This window comes from Drosophila grimshawi, unplaced genomic scaffold (assembly GCF_018153295.1).
Source record: "Drosophila grimshawi isolate 15287-2541.00 unplaced genomic scaffold, ASM1815329v1 contig_1367, whole genome shotgun sequence".
NCBI classification, from domain to species: domain Eukaryota; kingdom Metazoa; phylum Arthropoda; class Insecta; order Diptera; family Drosophilidae; genus Drosophila; species Drosophila grimshawi.
Window position 1 is genome coordinate 5,152,612 of NW_025062889.1, and position 19,954 is coordinate 5,172,565.

Here is a 19,954-nt window from a genome sequence, read left to right on the forward strand (position 1 = left end):
AAAAAAGGTAGCTGATATTTGCTGGTTGTTGTCGCATCAACATTTGCGCGATCTCAGCAACATTTCGTGTTGCAGGCGGCACACATAAATAAACAGCTGGTCATGGAGTTGGAGACACATTTAACTGTATTTTTATGCTTCTCACAATGGGTATATCAGCTGGCAGCAGAAGCTGCCCAATGGACAACATGAGCTGAGTTTTGCTTCATGATCAATAATAAAGATCTAATCTATATACCCTATAGTAAAAGTTGCTTTTAATTCACCATCAACATATTTATAGGGTATTCCAGCTGTCTAAGTTGAGCTATCTTCTTCTACTTCTTTTACAGTTTGCTTTCGATTTCTGTTATCTCTTTTTTCGGTCGCTTCTGTTTTTAATTGAAATGCGAATGCACTTTTGAGTGCCTCTTTCTGTATATGTATCTGTATCTGTATCTATAGCTGTATCTGTATCTGTGTTTTTGTATATAGCTGTATCTGTAATCCGAACGATTCCATTTGCTGTGTGAACAAGTCAACTGGATGTTGGCCGCAATTAATCACAATATATGCTGCATCGAGCATCCGCCGCTGGAACAGCATCGTTGACAGTTGTGGAACGATGACGTCAAAGCGTCTGAGAGACGTTTCTTCTTCTTTTTCTTCATCTGCTCTTATGCAAGAGAATGCCTTGAGAAACATGCCTTCTTTTTCTTCTCCTTCGATTATTGCACGTGCCAAAGCTAATGAACTTGAGGCACGCCATTGTTCTGCAAGTTTACATACATATCTATACATCGTATATATGTATGTGCACCTCGAGAATTATCGAACCAACAAACGAGATTTTTCCCGTACAGATTGCTGAGTGTTTGTTGTTGTCTGCGAGTTGTCGTCGGCGTCGTTTGTGGTCGCCCACGCGCCTCCATAAAGACATATACACTTTTGCCATAAAACTCCATAATCTCTTCTAATTGTCACGCCTCGAGCATGACAAAAATAAATGTTGTATCTTGCACTCTAAAGCCATTTTCACGGCAGGCCACAACCAGAAGAGGAAGAAGAAGATCAAGAAGAAGAGCAAGAAGGAGAGGGGTGCATGCTTATAAAAATAGTGCACTTGGGTTGCTTGGATGGCATTTTGGGAGCAAGGCGCGCAACATGAACTCAATTTTGCTGAGCAAAGCAACATATTCAATGTTTCATATGCATACAAGTACACTAAGGGAAAATGTATGAGTAATGAAAATAATACACTTGACAATGCAAAGGGGTGCAAAACAGTTATTCAATCTTGCTGTAAGTGTAGCCTTTGAAGTGCAATTATTAAATTCGTTGAATGTTTGTATTAAAAAAACATTTTTCATATTTTTAACAGTGCAGAAAATCATTCGTTAACTCCCTCTCTCCCTCTCTCTCGCTTTCGCTCCCGCACTCTCTCACTCAGCTTTTGCTACTAATTAAGTTCTATTTCTTCCAGTCGTCCGTCGCCGTTCTTCCTTCCGCACTGCAACACTGCTCTCTCCTCGCTGCTATAATGAAACCATTTCAGTTCATTGGCGCTCCCCCTGCAAGTTTTGCCAGTGTTGCTTTGTTGATGTGTTCTTTTATTTTTCTTAGGTTTTGTTTTTCGTTTTTCGCTTGTTATTTTGTTTTTTATCTGCCGCAGATTGCACAATTTTCAGTTCTGTTTTCAGTTCAGTAATTTTGATTGTTGTTGTTGTTGTTGCTGTTGCTGTCATTGTTGTTAATACAAATTGATGTAGATCTATTTGTTGTTTGGCTGATGTTTATAATTGTTGCCACTGCTGATTGCTTTTTAGAAAGTGTGAAAGAAAGACTTTTGTCCATTTCATATGTAGATCGTTCGCTTTTTACTTTTTGCATTGGATTTCCTTTTGTTTTTTTTGGAAATTGTGTACCGTTAATTGAGGTAGGCAATTATTGATTTGATTTGGAAAAGGTCAAAGAGCCTCTACAATTAACAGCTGAGTTGATGAATGTGTAAGTCTGCCATTAAATAGTTCCAAGAAAAAATTGTTATTATGAAAATAACTCCGCTTTTTTTTAAGTTTTAAAAGGAAGTTTTTCGAAAATATAGCTAGTTATATCATTCAATGATTTAAGTGAATTAATCGATTGATAAGATTAAAATATATAAAAGTAAGAAGAGTACAATTTTAACTTCAAATCAAACTTTTTTTACTCCCAAGCAAAAAACGTATGTGCTCAGTGCATGCAGCAAAACGTATTCGTTTTGAGCAGCACGGCAACACTGCACACTGCTTAACAGAAAAGCTTTACACGAGCTTTCTGCATTTGGCGCACAGCTTTAAACTTGCAGTGCACTTAAATGTTAAATTAAAGTGAGATTTTGAAAAGTTGGAAATCAAATGCATATTTTAACATGCTCGAAATGATTTCAAATTTTCATAGAAAGATCCGGCTTAGGAGCATCAACACACAAAAAAAGTACCTATGGAACTTTCTGATGCCGTTTGTCATAAAAAAAAAAACGCTAACTGCAAAAACAGGTTTTGCAGACGTGCAAACTAACAATGTGAATACAATTTGCCAATAACAAATACTTTTTATGAAATGGCAATAAATTGTATTGTTGTTATTGTGTGTCAGCTGTCGATTGAATTACGTTGCAAAAATATCTTTGGAAACTGGTTGTAGTTGTATTTGACTTTGGAATTCGTTCTATGTGCAAAATAAAACTGGCATTCGCCTTCATTATTGTTGTAGTTGTATTTTAGATGTAGATACCCACTGGCACTTAAATGTAGTTCAATGTCAAGGAAATTTACTCCAACTCTGAGTTTACGTAGTGGTTTAAGTGGGACTGGCAAAAAAAATAAATAAACTGGGTCACGCCCAGTGACTGTGACAAAGCAAGGGCCCAGTTTATCCGCACTAAAGCCAAATGTGAAGAAAGGCCCATTACAAGACACCCTTTCAGCCAAATATGTAGGTGACACTGATGATTTTTTTATGCAAAATACGCAACTAGTTTGATATTGACGCATTTGTCCGTCATTAGTTAAAACTGGCACGCAATTTCCGAACGTGACTCGTTTTAGAAAAGTTTTCAACGCTCGATTTCTGTCAGTATCTTAAAATTTCGAGAAATATGCACATAAATTAAAGAACATATATTTTATTTATGCCTTCTCGCTGGGAGCAGCACATAAAACATAATACTAACAGATAGATTTGACTTGAATCAATGTGGAGTACATTTAATATATGTTTAATTAATTAATAGCTACATTTTGTTTAATTTCTTCGAAATCGTTGCCTTTATTGGGATGACTTTTATATTTAATTTAATTAAAATGAATTTATGCCAATTCTGGCTGCTTTAAATGGAAATTGACATAGTTAGATATGTCATCGTTCTTTTTTTGTCGTTTGCTTGGCTTCTTTTTTGACTTGTTTTTTATTTTGCTTGCTTGCTTGGTTTTTGTGAATTGTTTGTTTAAAGTGCCTCCTACGTTTGGTGTTGCTTCTGCACTTACATTTTTTCTTTATACTCTGACACCGAAGGTATTAGAGTATATTGGTATTACTTATTGGTATTACTGAGTATTTCGCAGTCGGTTACGCTCCACGGAAACGTTATAACTTGTCTTTTTTTTTTTCCAAATATTTATAAAAAATATTTTCCATAACAGTTCTCATTGAGTTTTTTGACATCGAAAATTCTTCATTTTGTAGCCCGGTCTACAGAAAAAATCCAAATTCATGTTTGCGACTAATCCCGCTTTCAGAATGATCAGCAGCAAAAGTGACAGCGGCATGTTGTGGAATGTATTGGCGTCCTTCAACTATGGAGAATATCTCGACAGAGATCTGCTTTTATAGCTTTAACTATGGACTGAGTCGAATCGAATTAGACAAGCTTATCAATATATTTTAAGAGTTTAAATCTTATTTGTTTTGCTTATGTCTGAGTAAAGTTTTGAATTGCAACGTTAAATGAACTATAGAAAATTATACGAAAATCTTGATTTACATGGATATCAAATATCAATATACAATATACAATTTCGGTCTCTATGAATTCAATTTTTATTTGACACCGTTAAGGAATATATAGAAAGTCTGTGCCCACATATCTCCCAGATACTGTTACTTACTGTTATCAGAGTATTTCGCAGTGTGATTCAGCTACACAAATAACATTAATTGCAATAGTCTCTGATGTCACTCATTGAAAATTGTGACTCTTTAACAATTGATTTACTATTTAGTACAATAGATGTTTATATATAGATAAAAAACGAAAGGAAAATACTATCAAAGAAATGGTTAAATGACGTTTGCTAGATCGATTTGATAGATATATGTACCATATCTTGCAAACCTCATTTTACCTAATTCATTTATAGTATTTGCCAAAATCCAACTCAAATCTAAATGTATGAATTGAAATTGTGTGTAAAGAAACCAAATCCGTTCCCAAGAATTCTTGTTTCCTGCTTGGTGCTTTCAAATTTATTTGATTCAACTCACGTCTTAGCATTTATAGGTATTTTTGTTTTGTCATTTAAATACTTGAATAAATTTCCAACAGCATTTCCTTTTTAAATATTGAATTTAATTGTATTTTAAGTGCCACTAAATGTGTTTTGGATTTTGGATTTTGGGCTTTTGTTTTTATAGATTTTCCTAAGAATTATGTTTGTTTCCTTTGTCATTTTTACGAGGCAAGCCAAGCGATGCCCAAATTGAATATCAGTTTTATATATACATATATATATAGATATATATATATATATAAATATATAAATGCATATGCATATATTATTTTATATATATATGTTTTCTAAGCACTTCCTTCTCGGATGCGTGTTTTTCGTTTGATTTTGCGCCTGCGCGGAAGCTCGACTCGCTTCACTTGATAGCCAATTTTATGGCCGGCTTTTGTGTAAACGTTTTTGGCTTTTGTCTATGCATAAATTTCAAATAAAAGCCAATGCACTCGAGTGGCACTCAATTGAAGTACGTATGTGTATCTCGAAGATACTTATGCCAATTGTGGGGTGTGGGGGGGAGTTAGGGGAGTGTCGGCTGATTAAGTGTTAGTTAGCTGCTTACCAAAATCAAAATGATACATGCTGGGCAGATCGCGCGGCGTCGTCGTGCGCGTCAGCGAGGAGGAGGCGTTGAGGAGTGGAGTGCGCGGTGGCGTCGCGATAAAAATCGCCTCGAGCGGGTGCGACTCCGATGCTGCCATTTCCTTTTTTTTTCACAATGGCAACCGAGGAGAGATTTTGGCAGCCACTTAATTTATGCAATGAACTCGCTGCTTAATTTTTTTTTTCTTCTTTTTTTGTATGCCTTTTTTTGTTTTTAGTTTTCAAGAGTTTGGAGTGTTTTTTCCGCGAAAATAGATAGAAAACGCGCGCGTTTTGTGTCGCGTCGCGAGCGATTAAAAACGCGCCGCGAAAATCTTTCGCTCACATGCAAGCGCCTTGCCACAATATTTATACATATATTTCATGATTTTTGCCTCTTTTGCTAATTAATCATACTTCGTTTTCACTGCACTTTCAAAAAAAAAAACTACTTTAGTAATAATTTTGCCTAATGTATTATATTTTTTTTGGATTTCACAATTCTTCTTTTATTTTTTTTTTTGGGTACGTTTTCTGAAGGCACGCGAAACTTTTTGAGCCCAAATAAATGTTGAGTGGCTTTTGTTGTTGTGATTGGTTTGATGTTTGCTGTTGTTTGTTACTGTTGCTGTTGTTGTTTTTGTTGGTGCTGCAAGTTTTTCACATTATCTCCAAAATCATATGGAAATATTGCCATGCAGCCTTATAATTTAAGTCTGGGCCCGCGATTTGCTGTGGGTGTCTCGCGAGTTGGTGTCTCTCTCTTGCTGTCTCTCTCTCTCTCTCTCTCTTGTGGCTCAGGTTCACTCCTCCACCTTATTCGTTGTCGTATCTGCAAAAGGTCAGAGCGTGAGATTTGAATATTTTATTAGTGAAATGTTGTAGATGAAAATTGCAGATTTGTTGACATAAGGTGTGTGCTTATGCTTAAAAATGTGAATTGAATTCCAAGTGCAAGATATATAGATATAGGAAAATGATACGATAGTTTTCATGCTTTCCAACACTAACAACAAATTGCATGCTGGCAAGATATCAGACTAGATTAAGAAACTATTATTCAAAGCGAAACAAAATGGGACTTGAATGCAAGCGAGCTGAGAGCGCGCTACGTATCTGAATCAACTCGATGATGATGATGATGACGAACAAGCCTCAAAATAAACATTCTCCATTGGGGCTAAGCGCATATTAGCTAATTTGCAAAAAGCCAAACACAGCAGGAACATTAACACAAACACACAAAAAGCAACAGCAACAGCAAAACGTACGCAAAAAGCAGAATATGATGAAATCGTCTAAAGTTAGACGGTGAATTTACGAGCTTTTCGCTTTGGGCTCGGTTCACGCAACACTCACAGAGCGGGATAGAGTGTGAGAGAGAGAGAGAGAGAGAGATGGAGAGAGGGAGAGAGAGAGTGCCACAGATAGAAAGAGACTTGAGGGAGAGAGAGAGAGAGCGAATGAGTAAGATTCATTGGCTACATTTCACTAAGGAGCCAATTAATTACCGTTAATATTCGCTTGATTTGCGCCGCAAAAGCTTCGTAATTCAAAATGTAACTGGATCAGTTGAAGATTTTCTGTCCGACACGCTTGAAGATCGCCCAGCGACTGAGTCGCGAGAATTTGCAGTCGCCTCTTAATTGCAAATGAAAGTGAACATTAAGTTCCATCACTGAGCTGAGCAATTGAAAAAGCGTTCATAAAAATATCTCCCACCAGCGCCATTATCATCATTATCATCGCCATCATCATCATCATAATTTTCATCAGTATTATTATTATTATTGTTGTTGTTGTTGTTGTTGTGTCTCTTTGTTGATCTTAACGTTCGACAAGCTTTCAACATTTGTCAGCAAGCGTAAAATAAAAATAATCTTTGGTCTGTTTGCCAATTTTATTTTGTTGTTGCTGCTGCTGAATTGAAGTTTGTTTGTGAAGTTTTGTTTTTGCTTGCTTGGCTTTGGTTATGGTCATTTTGGTGCTGTTCAAATACCAATTAACGCTTCTCTTCTAATTATGCCATATTTGGCTATTTTAATGGCACTCTGGCTTTTCAGCATTTTTTCAAACTATTTGACTTAATATTTGGTGCCTAACACAATGGAGTTCATGGCAAACGAGTTGCATTAATCATAGGCTAATTAGACTTTATTATTTAGCCGAGCTTATCTTGCGGATCGGTTACATTGTAATGCAACCCACTCGGCTTGTAAGTGAAAAACATTTAGAGCCATAAATTAAATGATTGACAACATACAAGAAGAAGCAGAAGAACAACAACTGATTGTACAAGTAAACGCCGCCATTTGTCAGATATTAGACAGGTAAACAGTTGGAAAGGACGTACACTCAGAGAAAGTGCATCAAACAGACTTAAACTGAGCAGCAATAATATTTATACAAATATACCATTAATAATATAGCAATGTTTATTGCGGTTAACTGATGTATGCCAAATTACCCAAAATCTAAACTTGTTTACAATTTCAAATTTATATTTATGTTTTTTTTTTGAGTGCATTGTTCTTATTGCGCTCTCAACTCGTTTGAACAGTCGACAGCTTTACATGTGTATATCTTAACTTATGCCATTAACATTTAGCTAGATAAATACCAATATTTATATGCCTATTGTGCATAATTCGAGTTGAAAGGTTTTTTTTTATTTCTGGCTTTTACGCCGCACTCATAAAAATGGATATATATATATATATTGGGGAGAAACATGCGCAAGTGTCTTGATTTTATTATGCATATAGAATGGGACACTTACTTATATTTTACGATATACCATATCGAGTTGGAGGGGAATGCTGTACGTGCCTCGAGTGCCAATCGGATGGGATAAGTGACTAATAGTTGAGCCAAGATTGGTTCTCTGCGGTTCTCTCTGTGTGCATGTGCACAATATCTATATGGAAGCACTTTAAAGAAGCCGAGTTCAAATCATTGGAATTCTACGGATATGCATAAGTAAGTTGTGTGCAAAGATAATGGATTCTAAGTGCATTATTTCCTATCAATTATGGAATGACTTAATAAATGCTATTTGGATTTCAATTTGTATGCTTAGATTTAATGCAATAAATGCAAATAGTCTCCAATCAGTAGCAATTAAATTACACTGAGCATTTACAAACACAACTTAATAAATAAACCACAACAACATTTAATATTTAAGCTGCTGATTCATTAAATTCTTTTGATATTTAAATACTTATTTCCAGTGCAATTTGTTATGGCCACCCACACAATAAATTCCAAGACGCTGACGCGGCTGCATTTCGTTTCAATTTGAAACTCTTTTCATAATATACACATATTTGTATATTTAAAGAAATAAACTACACCCACGCAGACAAGTCAAGTTTAAAGCTGAGCTGAGTTTTTGTCAGCACGCGCCTTGAGTGAGATATATATAATATTTTTTTTATAGGCTTTTATACTTATAAGACCGATTAGACTGACCAATAAATATGCTCTAATTTATGGGCTGTAATCTAAGTCATGGCTGGTAATTGAGAGGTCTGCTCTTTGCACAGATCCCTCAATGTCATTGGGCAACTGGAGCGCAGTGGACAGGTTTTCGATAGGGGGGATCAATGACCAGAAGCTAAGAGCTTAGCACCATAAGCAGCAGCTAAAGAAACTAAAACCATGAACAAAGAACTGTCAACTTAGACAGCTGTCTGTCTGTCTGTCTGTCTGTTTGTTTATCCGTCAGTCTCGGTTTGTGTCTGGCTGTAGAACAAGTGCAGCCAGCAGCTGCTACAGCGTTCCAAGTGACCAAGTTTCACCTTCGAGCGGATTTGTTGTCGAGGCATCGCATCACTTTCGGCTTAGCACAGCTAACCAGCGGAGAGAGAACCAAAACGAGAATGACATCGAGATCGAGAATGAGATTGAGAATGAGAATGAGAATGAGCCTCTAAACAGACACACTTTTTGTTGTGCACACACACATTCGACATGGACATGGACACATGTCTGTTTGAAGGTCACGACTATCGTTGGTGTCAGCTTACCAGCTTATGACGACTTCTCTGTACGCTGCTGTAAGGCATGCCACATGCTGCACTCATTGCTTCCAAATAAGCTATCTGCATAGCATTGACCTACGTTTTGGATTTTTATCTCACTCAAATTAAGAGAGATAAACAATTGCAATTGCAACAAACCCATTAAATAATTCACATTTTGAGCGCTGCTCAAATACAAAACAAACTGTGTAGAAGATGTATTCTTAAGTGTATAGAATTTTGTGAAAAACCGATTAAATATTAAACTAGAATTTAGAAACTAAATGTCAATAAATAAAAAATCATTTCCTTGCCAAAATATCAACAACTAAATGACTTAATTAATCAGCAAGCAGCATAATTAAATGTCATTTATTATAGTTTTCAACTAGATATAAGACTAAAGGCAATTAAAATTGTCTTGCGACCAATCAACGGAAACAACCAAACAATTTGTCATCACGCTCAATTGAAAACAAAAACCCCAAGCTGAACTTAATTGCCAGCTTAATTGTAGGTGTAGAATATAAAGCTAGACTATATGTTATATATATATTTGTAGATATATATATGTATATATATGTATATAACAAGTAACCTGAGGCATTTGCGCTGAACCACACGTTTAGTCACTGATCAATTAGCTGCACATGCGGTTCTCCAATCTTATATATCTCCCCGGCGACCGCAAAATCGTAAAAAATGACTAAAAATCACAGCTGCTGATGTGGCGCTTTTCTTTATAATTAATACAAACAATAAAAGACAAGAAAAAAAAAAGAAAAAATAATAATAATTAAGTAAATAAAAAGCACCTTGTAGCACCTTGTTTTAGCGGCTTTCACTGCCACAGAGAGATCTGTATCTCTACTAGCACCTGTGCGATATGCCAAAAACAACATCAAAGATACTTTTTTCTGTTATGCCCGCGAGAAGTATCCACAAAAGATTTGGAAGCGTGCTTTTGTTCTCAGCCACCAAATGCTGATGTCATTTGGCAATCACACTCAGAGCTCAGTGTTTAATGTGCTCATTTGTTGTTGCTGTTGTTGCTGCTGTTGTTTGCTGAGAATCTGGCTACGAGTCTGTTGGAAGTCGTCACGCTCGTGAAGGTTACACAGAATCTCACAGCGAACAGCTTGTTGTGAAGTCGCGTGTTGCAAGTCGTTACATTACTTATTACTTGAAGATACTCCTCCCTACTTTAACTCAGCTCAACCAGCCCACTGTCAAAATTGTCAATAGAATTGGCAAAAAAACAAAAAGCAAAATAAATAATTCTAATAAAATAGCGAACGTCGTTTGAGATTTGATGTTAATTGCACTTGAATGTGCCTTGCCCGTTTCGTAGATATATATATAATATATATATATATATATATATAGACATACATACGTGCCTGGTATCGTGGGCATGCAAAGCATTTTTAGGCTGCCTCTTGTGATTGCCATTTATTGGATTTTTTGGAGCGTTGCAAATATGCATGGAATATACACATACGCTTACCTACTACGGATACTACGATATAACTTTGCGTTGGCAAATGGAATATGCTTTGCATTTTTTCTTTATATTTTCTGTTTTTTTTTTTTTTTTAATTTTGAAAGGCACTTTCTGCAATCATCCCGCGCTTGGGAAACATTTTCGAGAGTGATATTGTTCAACGGCAAATATTTTTGTAAAAGTTTTGCATGTCAGCAACAGCTTTTAGGCCAATTTTTAATTGATCTTTGAATAAATTTCGGACTACAAACTATAATTAACGTAAAAGACTGAAAAGTAACTAAAAACAAAAACCATGCTTCAGGCACGCTTTGCAAATTTTCCACTGCCATAACTTAATCCAAACTAAGCTGAGTTTTTTTTGCTAATGGTCTGGCATCTTTAGTTTAAAACTCGACTTTTGGCTGAAGTTCACATAAAAATTCCACTTAAGGATCGTTCCATATTTTGCCACAAAACTAAACCCATTTTCGCATCTAAATAAAGACTGCTTTTAAATGTCAAAAGTCGATTTCACAATTCATGTACTAGCCCCCTTTAGTCATCTGGATAGTATCTTTTCTTGCCCTAAACTACAAATATCTATGAACAATCTAAAAGCTAAAACTATTTTATATATGTACATATGCATGTTGGACACATTCACAAGTGCCTGTTACATTTTGTTAATTGCGTCGCAGATAAATGCGGACATATATAGTACATATGTAAAGTTAATTAGCATAAACTCAACTCAAAGTCAAGCAAACAGCAGCAGTCACAAATGACATGGGGGTGCACAGCACTCGAGGCATACTAAATACGTATCTAAATATTGCGAGAGTTAAATCGGTTGTTTAACTTATCCTCGATCTGCAATTAACCGTCGAAATGTTGGGCAAAACCCAGCAAAACAGAGACAGAGACAGAGAGAGAGAGAGAGAGGAAAAGCAAAAAAGAAAACACATTTTCCAGTTATCGATTAAACACGAAGGAGCAGCGAAAGTTCTGGGAATAAGTGGCAACCAGTTGGCTATAATGGTAACATGACGCCAGGCATTAAATGCCGCACCCTGGCAACCACTGGCGTCCACGGAGCCACCCAACTCCGTGCAGCTCCCAGTCCCCAGACTGACTGGACGTCCTTTGGGTAGTTGGCTGCCGGTTGTTGTTATTGTTGTTATTGTTGTCATATGGCAAACAACTTCTTTCTGGACTTGTTTTGCCCGGCATGCGGTTGTCATGGTAAAAAATGTGCCGTAGCAAAAAACACATGTATCTAATGGATTGGGGCGGGTGCCAAACTCCATATGTGTATGTAATGTTGGGTACTTTATCTGACCAAACTCATGCACAGTAAACAATTTTAGAACTCTCTCTATCATTCATGCAATATTATTCACATATCATGGCAATTTAACAGGTAACTGGTAGTATTTGTTATGCGAATCTTTTGTTTACTCCTTCCTAGAATTAAGAAATATTATGTGCAGAGCTACGTAATTTATACAACAAAATTGCTCCCAGTGTAGCCACATATATTGGCTAATGGATAAGTTTGGGTCCGCTGATTGCGACTTTGCATGCAAGCGCAAATCAAAATGTTCGAAACAAAAAAACCAAAAAAGCAAAACTTTTTATCGGTTTTCGGGGCTTGGGCAGTTCACTAATGAAAATTGGAGCAAGCACAGATATATATATGTAGCAAATATGTAGATATAGCATATGTATATATACATATCATATCATATCTTATCTAATTTGCGCAATTAAAGATAAAATGGGTAAAATCTAGGAGGCCCTCTTATCTCCCAGTGGCCTTCGACTGAAACTGTTTAATGTAAAAATTCTCTCGTAAGTCGCAGCTAAGCATTAAGAATTTATTGAGAATTGAGTCTGATATCGAACATTTTGTAAATATTTATATTGATGTATGCTTTAAACCAAAGTCGGCACACTTTAAATAGAAAAACTAATGCTGATAAGCTCCGATTGCAGTGAAATGAAAAACTCAAGATAAGCAATTTGCTGCAGTAAAATAAAAAACTCAAGATAAGAAACCTGCAGCCATTGACTGAAATTTGATATGTTCAAGGTTGAAACTATATATGTATGTATATATATGATTGCAGCATAGAAAGATACGTTTCTATACAACTACTGTTGACACAGTCTTTGTCAGGCTTGAAAATTATGCAATATCTTTGAACTATTCAAGTTCAGTTCAGTTTAAATATATTCTCATTCAGCTTAAAGCTTGTTTACCATATCCCTGAATATCTTATGGTAATTAGGCAAATGTATTCAATATATGTATATATATATCTTTTTTTTGTTTGCAAATGAGCTCAGCTTTTAAGCCAGTTGTCAAATAGGCTCGCAACACCTTATTATTTGTTTGCTTTTGTATTCTTTTTTTAAACTTGTATTTGCTGTAGGTGTTTGCTCTCTTATCGTATTTTCTAATCGACATGAAGTTAGTCAAGTGTACAATTTACCGACAATGATCACTCAATAATTGGCCATTATTCCAACAGTTATCGTTTGAAAAATAAAATACTTTCACTGAACCTTTAAATTTGTAATCGTATATTAATTCTTAAGTATAATTTACCTTTGTTCCTTGGCGTATTGCTCTTTATTGCATTTAGCGATCGATTGACAAGTTTTAATGCTACTTAAGAATTCAAGTGCATTGCTTTCAGGCGATTCCCATGAGTTGTAATCAAAGAATCAGCAGAATTTTTATTGAGTAGTGCACTTAATAAAATATCACGAAGCACAAACACACACACACACACACAAATACACAGCACAGACGCAACAGAAAACCACTTTCGTTGTTTTTCAGCAGAACTTCAGGTGCTATATAGATGGCGCCACTTAACGTTGTTGACGACGCCAACAACAACAACAGTAACACACACAAACACAAGAAACCGCTGCAAAGACACAAGTTGATTGAATTTTTGTTCGCTGCTGATTAAATCATTTAATGCGTGGCCGTTAATTAATTTGCATTTAATGATGCTATTATATTTAATAAATTTTATTTTGATATTTGATAAGCAGGTTTTTGAAAGCGAACTGCTTTTGTTGGTTGTTTGGAGTTGCTGTTTAAACACACGCGACGTATGCGACTGGCGCTCGCAACGGACGCGTATCGAATGGTGTGGAGAGTCACAGTCACGAAGAGACGAAGCCCCGTCGCAGTGAGCGCAGCACAACCTGTGCGTCGGCGTCGACGCTGACGTTGACTGCGCACTGGCGCTGCCAACGCAGAACAGTTACGAAATTGGAGTTTGTGACCCTTAGTAACATTTAAACAAAAGATTTCTACTAATTACAGCCTAAAATAAAAGCAATGAACATATCTAAATATATATATAGATATTTACATATGTAAATATGTAGCTGGCATGTTGTCCTTATTTTATTGCTAAATGTATTTATGCATTAGTTATATATTTGCAGTAAAAAATTATGACCAATTCATAGTCATTTTTGCCCACTGTGCATAGTGCTGTCGCTGAGTTTTTCGTATGTTTATGAAAATGTTTATAAAGCAAACGTTTCTTGTACTTTTTGGCAACACCGGTTTTATTTTAGCTGGCTCAGGTAAATATCTACATATATATTTATAGATATATTTATTTTTTGGTAAGCACAATTGTGAAGATTTTGGAGAATTGGATGCGGTTGTTGTTGTTATCTTGTGTGTGTGTGTGTGTGGGTGTGTATGATATTATTTTTGACTGACGCATGTTAATGTGTGACAGGTTTCATTTGTTGCACAGCTGTGTGAAAATGTACAACTTTTGTTGTTGTTTCTGCTACTGTTGCTGTTATTGTTGAGACTCCAGTGGGTCTGCTGCGGGTCTCTTTGTGACGGGTTCTCTTCCGGTTTTTCCTTGTTGCTGGTCCAAAATCAAAGGAAAGTTCCGAATTGACACCTGCCGCGTGCCACTACCATAAATAAATGAGGCGCATTTGTCGCAGCTAGTGAAACAAATGCTTCCGCTACTGAAATTTATTTAAATGTACTACAAAAAACTTACATAAATTACAACAAAAGAGAGACAGGAAATGGGCGTGTCATAAATGCAACAGCCAACAACAACTTAATTAAAACGCCGACGCGTGGCAAATCTTGAAACAAAAAAAACTAGACTAAGATCAGAGCATATCGAATCAGGTCACCCACACATCCATCAGACATTAATTATGGCTAATTGTTGGCGAAATGTAAACAATCAATTGGTGGAGCAAAAAATGTTTAAATTTATTGTGCGATGCTCTGTAAACAATATAAAGATAGAGAAAAAAACGTTGGCAGTATGAAAAGAATAACTCACCAATTTAAATAGATTTTGCCGTAATTAAAGGGCATCAGCAAGATGCAAGTTATGCGAATAGTTCCACTTTTTGTATACGAATCTCAACTTGTTAGCTAACTATTTGCACAATTGATACCCCAGTGGCAGCTGTTGCTTATGCAATCGATTTAAACAACACGTATTTTGAGCAATTACATAGATATGAGTTTAATAAGTATACAAAAAGACACTTCACAGTTGTTAAACATAGCTTAGCTTCTCTGACGAATACACAAGATCTCGAATAATTTCAGTAACAAACACATTTTGTACCCTGCATTACATTAAATATATAGAGGCATTGTTATAAATGCTAGATATAAATATACTATAGTGTGGGAACAATAACAATAAGAGCTATTCTGTTTGGTGGTGTGTGGGGAATTGTATTGCACTAGTAGTCTACAGCTACTACTAGTGATCTCTACTAGCTGATACGGTGGAGCACATTTCACTTTTCGGGCGTATAGTACATGGAGTGTATATAGAGTCGGGTCACCTCGCCAATAACTGATCGATCGGGTATGCTCTGTGCCATGCCATAGAGAGCAAATTTGCCAACCACCGGCTGTCCGGGATCCTTCATTATCTCCGCCGTGCAGGTGCGCAGATCGGCCACAAACTTATCCGCAACGCCAGGCTTGGTGTGCATATCCGTAATGCAGATGTGGATGCTAGAAAGGAGATGCATTTAATACAAATTTCACATATATATATAGATCATACTTACCCAGAGGGAAATTGCAGGGGGTTTAGATTCCAGCCAAGTTTGCACAGTGCATCGGAAAGTCGGAAAATGTCAAAAACATTGGATCCCATGGCTATGACCGACGTAGCCGGCTTGCCAAAGATAAAAATGCCATCGATTTGACGTACACTGCAAGAAAAGCAAGCAATTCAGTAATGGCCATATGGCATAGACTTACAGTGTATTTACCCTCGCTCAATATAACGAGCCGTGTCGACAATGCGTTTGGTCGCCTCCAGATAGCCCTCGTAGCCGAAACTCATCATTGTGGCCCAGCAGGCGGCAATGATGCCGCCAGCACGCGAACCGTTCACCGTTGGTGAGCCATAGACGCCACCGGGCCAATCGGTTGTGACCGTAAACTGATGATCCTTGAACTTCTTGTGCGAATACATGATGACCGATGAGCCTTTCGGCGCAAAGCCATATTTATGCGTATCGGCCGAGATGCTCGTCACACCCTTGACCGCAAAATCGAAGTTGCGCAACTGGTAGCCAGCATGACGCACCAGAGCAACCACAAAGCTGCCCAGACAAGCATCCACATGCACAGGGATATCATATTTAACGCCCAACGCCGCAATAGATTCAATATCATCAATCGTGCCATATGGAAAATTGGGCGCAGAACCAACCAACTGCAAAAATACAAAATACCCATTAACAACTTGCCTAGTTTATAAAGAAAAAGCTGTCGTGCTACTTACCAGAATAGTATTAGAATTGATGGCACGCTTGAACTTCTTGATGTCCACTTCGTAGGTGTCCGGATCGACATCCACGTAGCGCACATGAATATTGAAGTACTGTCCGCCCTTGTCGAAGGCAGCGTGCACTGTGCGTGGTACCACAATGTTGGGCTTGGTGATGCCTTTGTGCTCGCGGGCATAGTCGCGATATGCCTTCATGGCCATGCAGATGGACTCGGTGCCGCCGGTTGTCATTGTTCCGCAACTGGAGCTGTTGCCATTGAAGAGGGTGCAAGCCATGCGCACCACTTCTGCCTCCATTTTGCACACACCCGGAAAGAGATCGGAATGGAGCGGATTCGTGTAGGATGCCTTGCCATAGACCTCAGTGACCAGCTGCACCAGCTCCGGATTGTAGCCGTAGACAGCGCCCGAGACGCGTCCATCGCGCCAATCGTAATGTCCTGTCTTCAGATGATCATCGACCAGGCCAAGAATCTGCTCCTTGCTCAAACCCTTCTCGGGCAGACGTGTCGTGTACGTCAAGTGCTGATTGCTCTTCTGAATTTCCGTCTCAAAATCGTTTTTGGCCTTACTCAGCTCCTTCTCCACTTCACGGCGAACAGCGGGTATCTTCTTGGCCAACCTGAAGAACTGACGCTTGCCCCGCACATACAGACCTCAAATAGAAACACATACGTTCAACATTAAACTACATTGATAACTTAAGCTCAATTTGCCCTGCTTATCAGCTGAGTGAATGATTGATAAGCAAACACCTATCAAAAGTTTACAACAATAAAAAAAGAAAAAACATTTGTTATACACGCGAGAACCGGTAGCCAAATAGCAATTGCAATAGCAATCAATCTCCAAGAGGCCAACCTACATTCAAAATCTAAAATTAATGGTTGCAATAAAACAGCCACTGCTATTGTATAACTAAAATGGACAAGGAATATATATATTTTATCGGGTTGAAAATGGCACTCTCTGTAGACATATAATTAGCCATGCCAAACTTTTATCAAAAAAATGGTGCCACCTGTATAGAACTGATACTGATAAAATAAATTCGAGACTTTTAATATCTTGACTAGATTAGGCAAGTAGTAACAATTTGGAAATATTATGTGAGCATAGAAATAAAAGATTGTACTTTATGACCAGTTAGAAATACAATTTCGACATTTAGACGTAACGCTATCGGATCGCATATGAACTATGCTCCAGAACTTCCGTTTGGAGCGCTTGAGACTATTTTAAAACCACCTCAAGTGTGCTTGGACAAGTTTAATCTATGCATAATCTGTTTGATTGATTAAATTATAAAGATCAAAATGTGTATCACGTGTAAATTCCACTGAAGTTCAAAGTACATGGGGAATATTTTCGAAATATATACAAATAGAATTCATGTTTGTACATTTGCTGCTACAAGCGTTCGCGATAATATATTTATTGGAAAAAAAATAATAATAAAATGCTTACTTTCATCTTTTGTGAGTTCGGTCCAGATCCAAACGGTGCCCAGGACTGTTGTTGCCGTTATGGCTGCCACCTGCCAGGGCTCCTTGTTGCCAAAGGCACGATTGATGCAGCCACCGACGGGCTTCATGCAGTCGCTACCAGAAAATGGACGCATTATGGCCGCCAACTGAAATTACGAGCCGATTTAATAATATATTTATTTATATTCGAGGAGTGTTTGGAAACACCGTCGCACTCGAGCGCTGCCAGCCGATTACTAAACTAAATGTCAACTGAACAGTTGCCTGATAATCGCGTACAAAATGCTCCGTTAGCTGATAACGCATATATTGTGTGTTGATATACATTAGATTACTACTTATGGCGTAGTGTGTCTGTCTGTTGTGAGCCAAGACAACAATAACCATTAATATTGCAATAAAAGCTGAGTTCAAAATATACACGTCTTGGGGTTCGGGCAGTTCACTCACCTGTTATTGTTCTGGCGAGTAATTAAGAACGTTAAGGTGAAGTGCAATTTTCTCGAGGTTGACGGCATCTGCTTGTTTTACCGTGTGAAATTTCACTAAACAAATGAGAGCGCTCAGCGCACAGCTGTTGCGCTTGCAGCGATAGCAAGCAAAAAACATATCGATAGCATTGCGAATGGCAATCTAGCAAGAGGAAGCTATTGAGCGGCGCATATTTAAATGTTATCGATAGTAACACATACCTTAACTGAGTTATCGATCCTGATAACATTAAATTAATTGTTTTTTTTTTATTTTGATAACGTAACTAACAAATTTTATTTAAATTTTATATAATATGCTGCTTAAGCTGCCAAAATCGTTTAAATTGGTAATTATTATGCAACTTACATTTACTTTAATTCAATTAGTAATTGCTATATTTAGTACACTCGTCTAGTGCCCATACGCTTTGCCAGCAAAGTAAGTGCCAATGATTTTATAAAGGTGAGCTTAAATAAATGTATTTATATTTTGTTGCATTTAGTTAACGAGTATCTACGAAGGTAAAAAATGATCGTGGAGTGCGGGAAATAACATTGTGTCATCCGAGCACCCGGAATTCACTGTCGATGGACATGATGTGCGTGTTGCACGAGGCTCTCGTCGAGGATAGCAGGAATGTGGAACTGCGCTGCGTTATCCTCACAGCTGAGGGGAAAATCTGGTCAGCCGGCCACAATCTGAAGGAACTGCAACCCGACGATTTGGAGTTTCGCGATACTGTTTTCCAAAAGCTAACCGACATTGTGCTGGACATAAGAAAGTTGCCGGTGCCGGTGATTGCCAAAGTTAATGGATATGCTGCAGCTGCCGGCTGCCAACTGGCTGCATCCTGTGACATTATTGTCGCATCCGACAAGAGCATGTTCTCCACACCCGGGTAAACAGCTGCACCTAAATCAATATTTTGCCGTTTAACGTATACTTTGTTTTTAGTGCTGGAGTTGGAGTATTCTGCAATACGCCTGGAGTCGCCGTTGGTCGCGTTATGTCGCGTCCCAAGTCTGCGTATATGCTAATGACAGGTCTGCCCTTGAGCAGCCAGGAGGCCTACGTTGCCGGTCTGGTCAGCAAAGTAGTGCCCGAATCGGAGCTGGATAAAACGATTGAGGAAATCGTTTGCGCCATAAGATCAAAGAGCCGTGCAGTCCTTGGACTGGGCAAGGAATTTTACTATGAACAACTGAATCTGCCGCTCGAGGATGCCTATGCAAAGGCAAAGGCAAAAATGAATGAAAATCTTCAATTGGCCGACTGCAAGGAGGGCATGCAGAGCTTCATTGAGAAGCGGGCACCCAACTGGAAGCACACCTAACCATTTGTTATAGACTCAAACTTTGCATTTATAAAGAAATATATTTTAAACACTTGATTCATTTGCATTCGTATATGTTCACAAGTCATTTTATTAGTAACTGATTATATATTTGTATCTCTGATTTCCAATATAATTTAGTCAATTTCCAATTCAACTTCTCCCTAAAAATAAATATCTCAATTCTCAGCTAAATTCAAATAGATT

At 37.6% G+C, this 19,954-nt stretch overlaps 2 protein-coding genes across 4 annotated transcripts; one reads left to right on the forward strand and one right to left on the reverse strand.

Annotated features, from left to right (window-relative positions):
- Window positions 1-15,134: 15,134 nt before the first annotated feature.
- LOC6560803 (sphingosine-1-phosphate lyase) lies at window positions 15,135-18,489 on the reverse strand. 2 transcript variants are annotated; one of them, XM_032734596.2, is made up of 6 exons: window positions 18,391-18,489; window positions 17,921-18,086; window positions 16,448-17,109; window positions 15,930-16,378; window positions 15,723-15,869; window positions 15,135-15,666 (listed from the first exon to the last, which is right to left on the reverse strand). In XM_032734596.2, exons 2-6 carry the CDS (start codon window positions 18,072-18,074, stop codon window positions 15,444-15,446), a joined length of 1,635 nt encoding a protein of 544 aa, XP_032590487.1. In that variant the 5' UTR covers window positions 18,075-18,086; window positions 18,391-18,489; the 3' UTR covers window positions 15,135-15,443. The 2 variants fall into 2 exon arrangements, with proteins under 2 accessions (XP_032590487.1, XP_001985806.1); XM_001985770.3 differs by lacking the exon at window positions 18,391-18,489 and having other exon boundaries at window positions 17,921-18,174.
- Window positions 18,490-18,630: 141 nt separating this feature from the next.
- LOC6560479 (enoyl-CoA hydratase domain-containing protein 3, mitochondrial) lies at window positions 18,631-19,899 on the forward strand. 2 transcript variants are annotated; one of them, XM_032735438.1, is made up of 4 exons: window positions 18,631-18,760; window positions 18,817-18,876; window positions 18,936-19,312; window positions 19,369-19,899. In XM_032735438.1, exons 1-4 carry the CDS (start codon window positions 18,728-18,730, stop codon window positions 19,745-19,747), a joined length of 849 nt encoding a protein of 282 aa, XP_032591329.1. In that variant the 5' UTR covers window positions 18,631-18,727; the 3' UTR covers window positions 19,748-19,899. The 2 variants fall into 2 exon arrangements, with proteins under 2 accessions (XP_032591329.1, XP_032591330.1); XM_032735439.1 differs by lacking the exon at window positions 18,631-18,760 and having other exon boundaries at window positions 18,817-18,852; window positions 18,917-19,312.
- The last annotated feature ends 55 nt before the right edge of the window (window positions 19,900-19,954 follow it).

Excerpts from the sequence above, each read along its gene's own strand:
- LOC6560803 (XM_032734596.2), bottom strand. The coding sequence starts at position 18,074 with ATGCGTCCATTTTCTGGTAGCGACTGCATGAAGCCCGTCGGTGGCTGC. Across the intron at positions 17,110-17,920 it reads CGAACTCACAAAAGATGAAA|GTCTGTATGTGCGGGGCAAG; the intron begins GTAAGCATTTTA and ends TTTCTATTTGAG. Across the intron at positions 16,379-16,447 it reads TCAATTCTAATACTATTCTG|TTGGTTGGTTCTGCGCCCAA; the intron begins GTAAGTAGCACG and ends GTATTTTTGCAG.
- LOC6560479 (XM_032735438.1), top strand. The coding sequence starts at position 18,728 with ATGCTGCTTAAGCTGCCAAAATCGTTTAAATTG. Across the intron at positions 18,761-18,816 it reads TGCCAAAATCGTTTAAATTG|TACACTCGTCTAGTGCCCAT; the intron begins GTAATTATTATG and ends TGCTATATTTAG. Across the intron at positions 19,313-19,368 it reads AGCATGTTCTCCACACCCGG|TGCTGGAGTTGGAGTATTCT; the intron begins GTAAACAGCTGC and ends CTTTGTTTTTAG.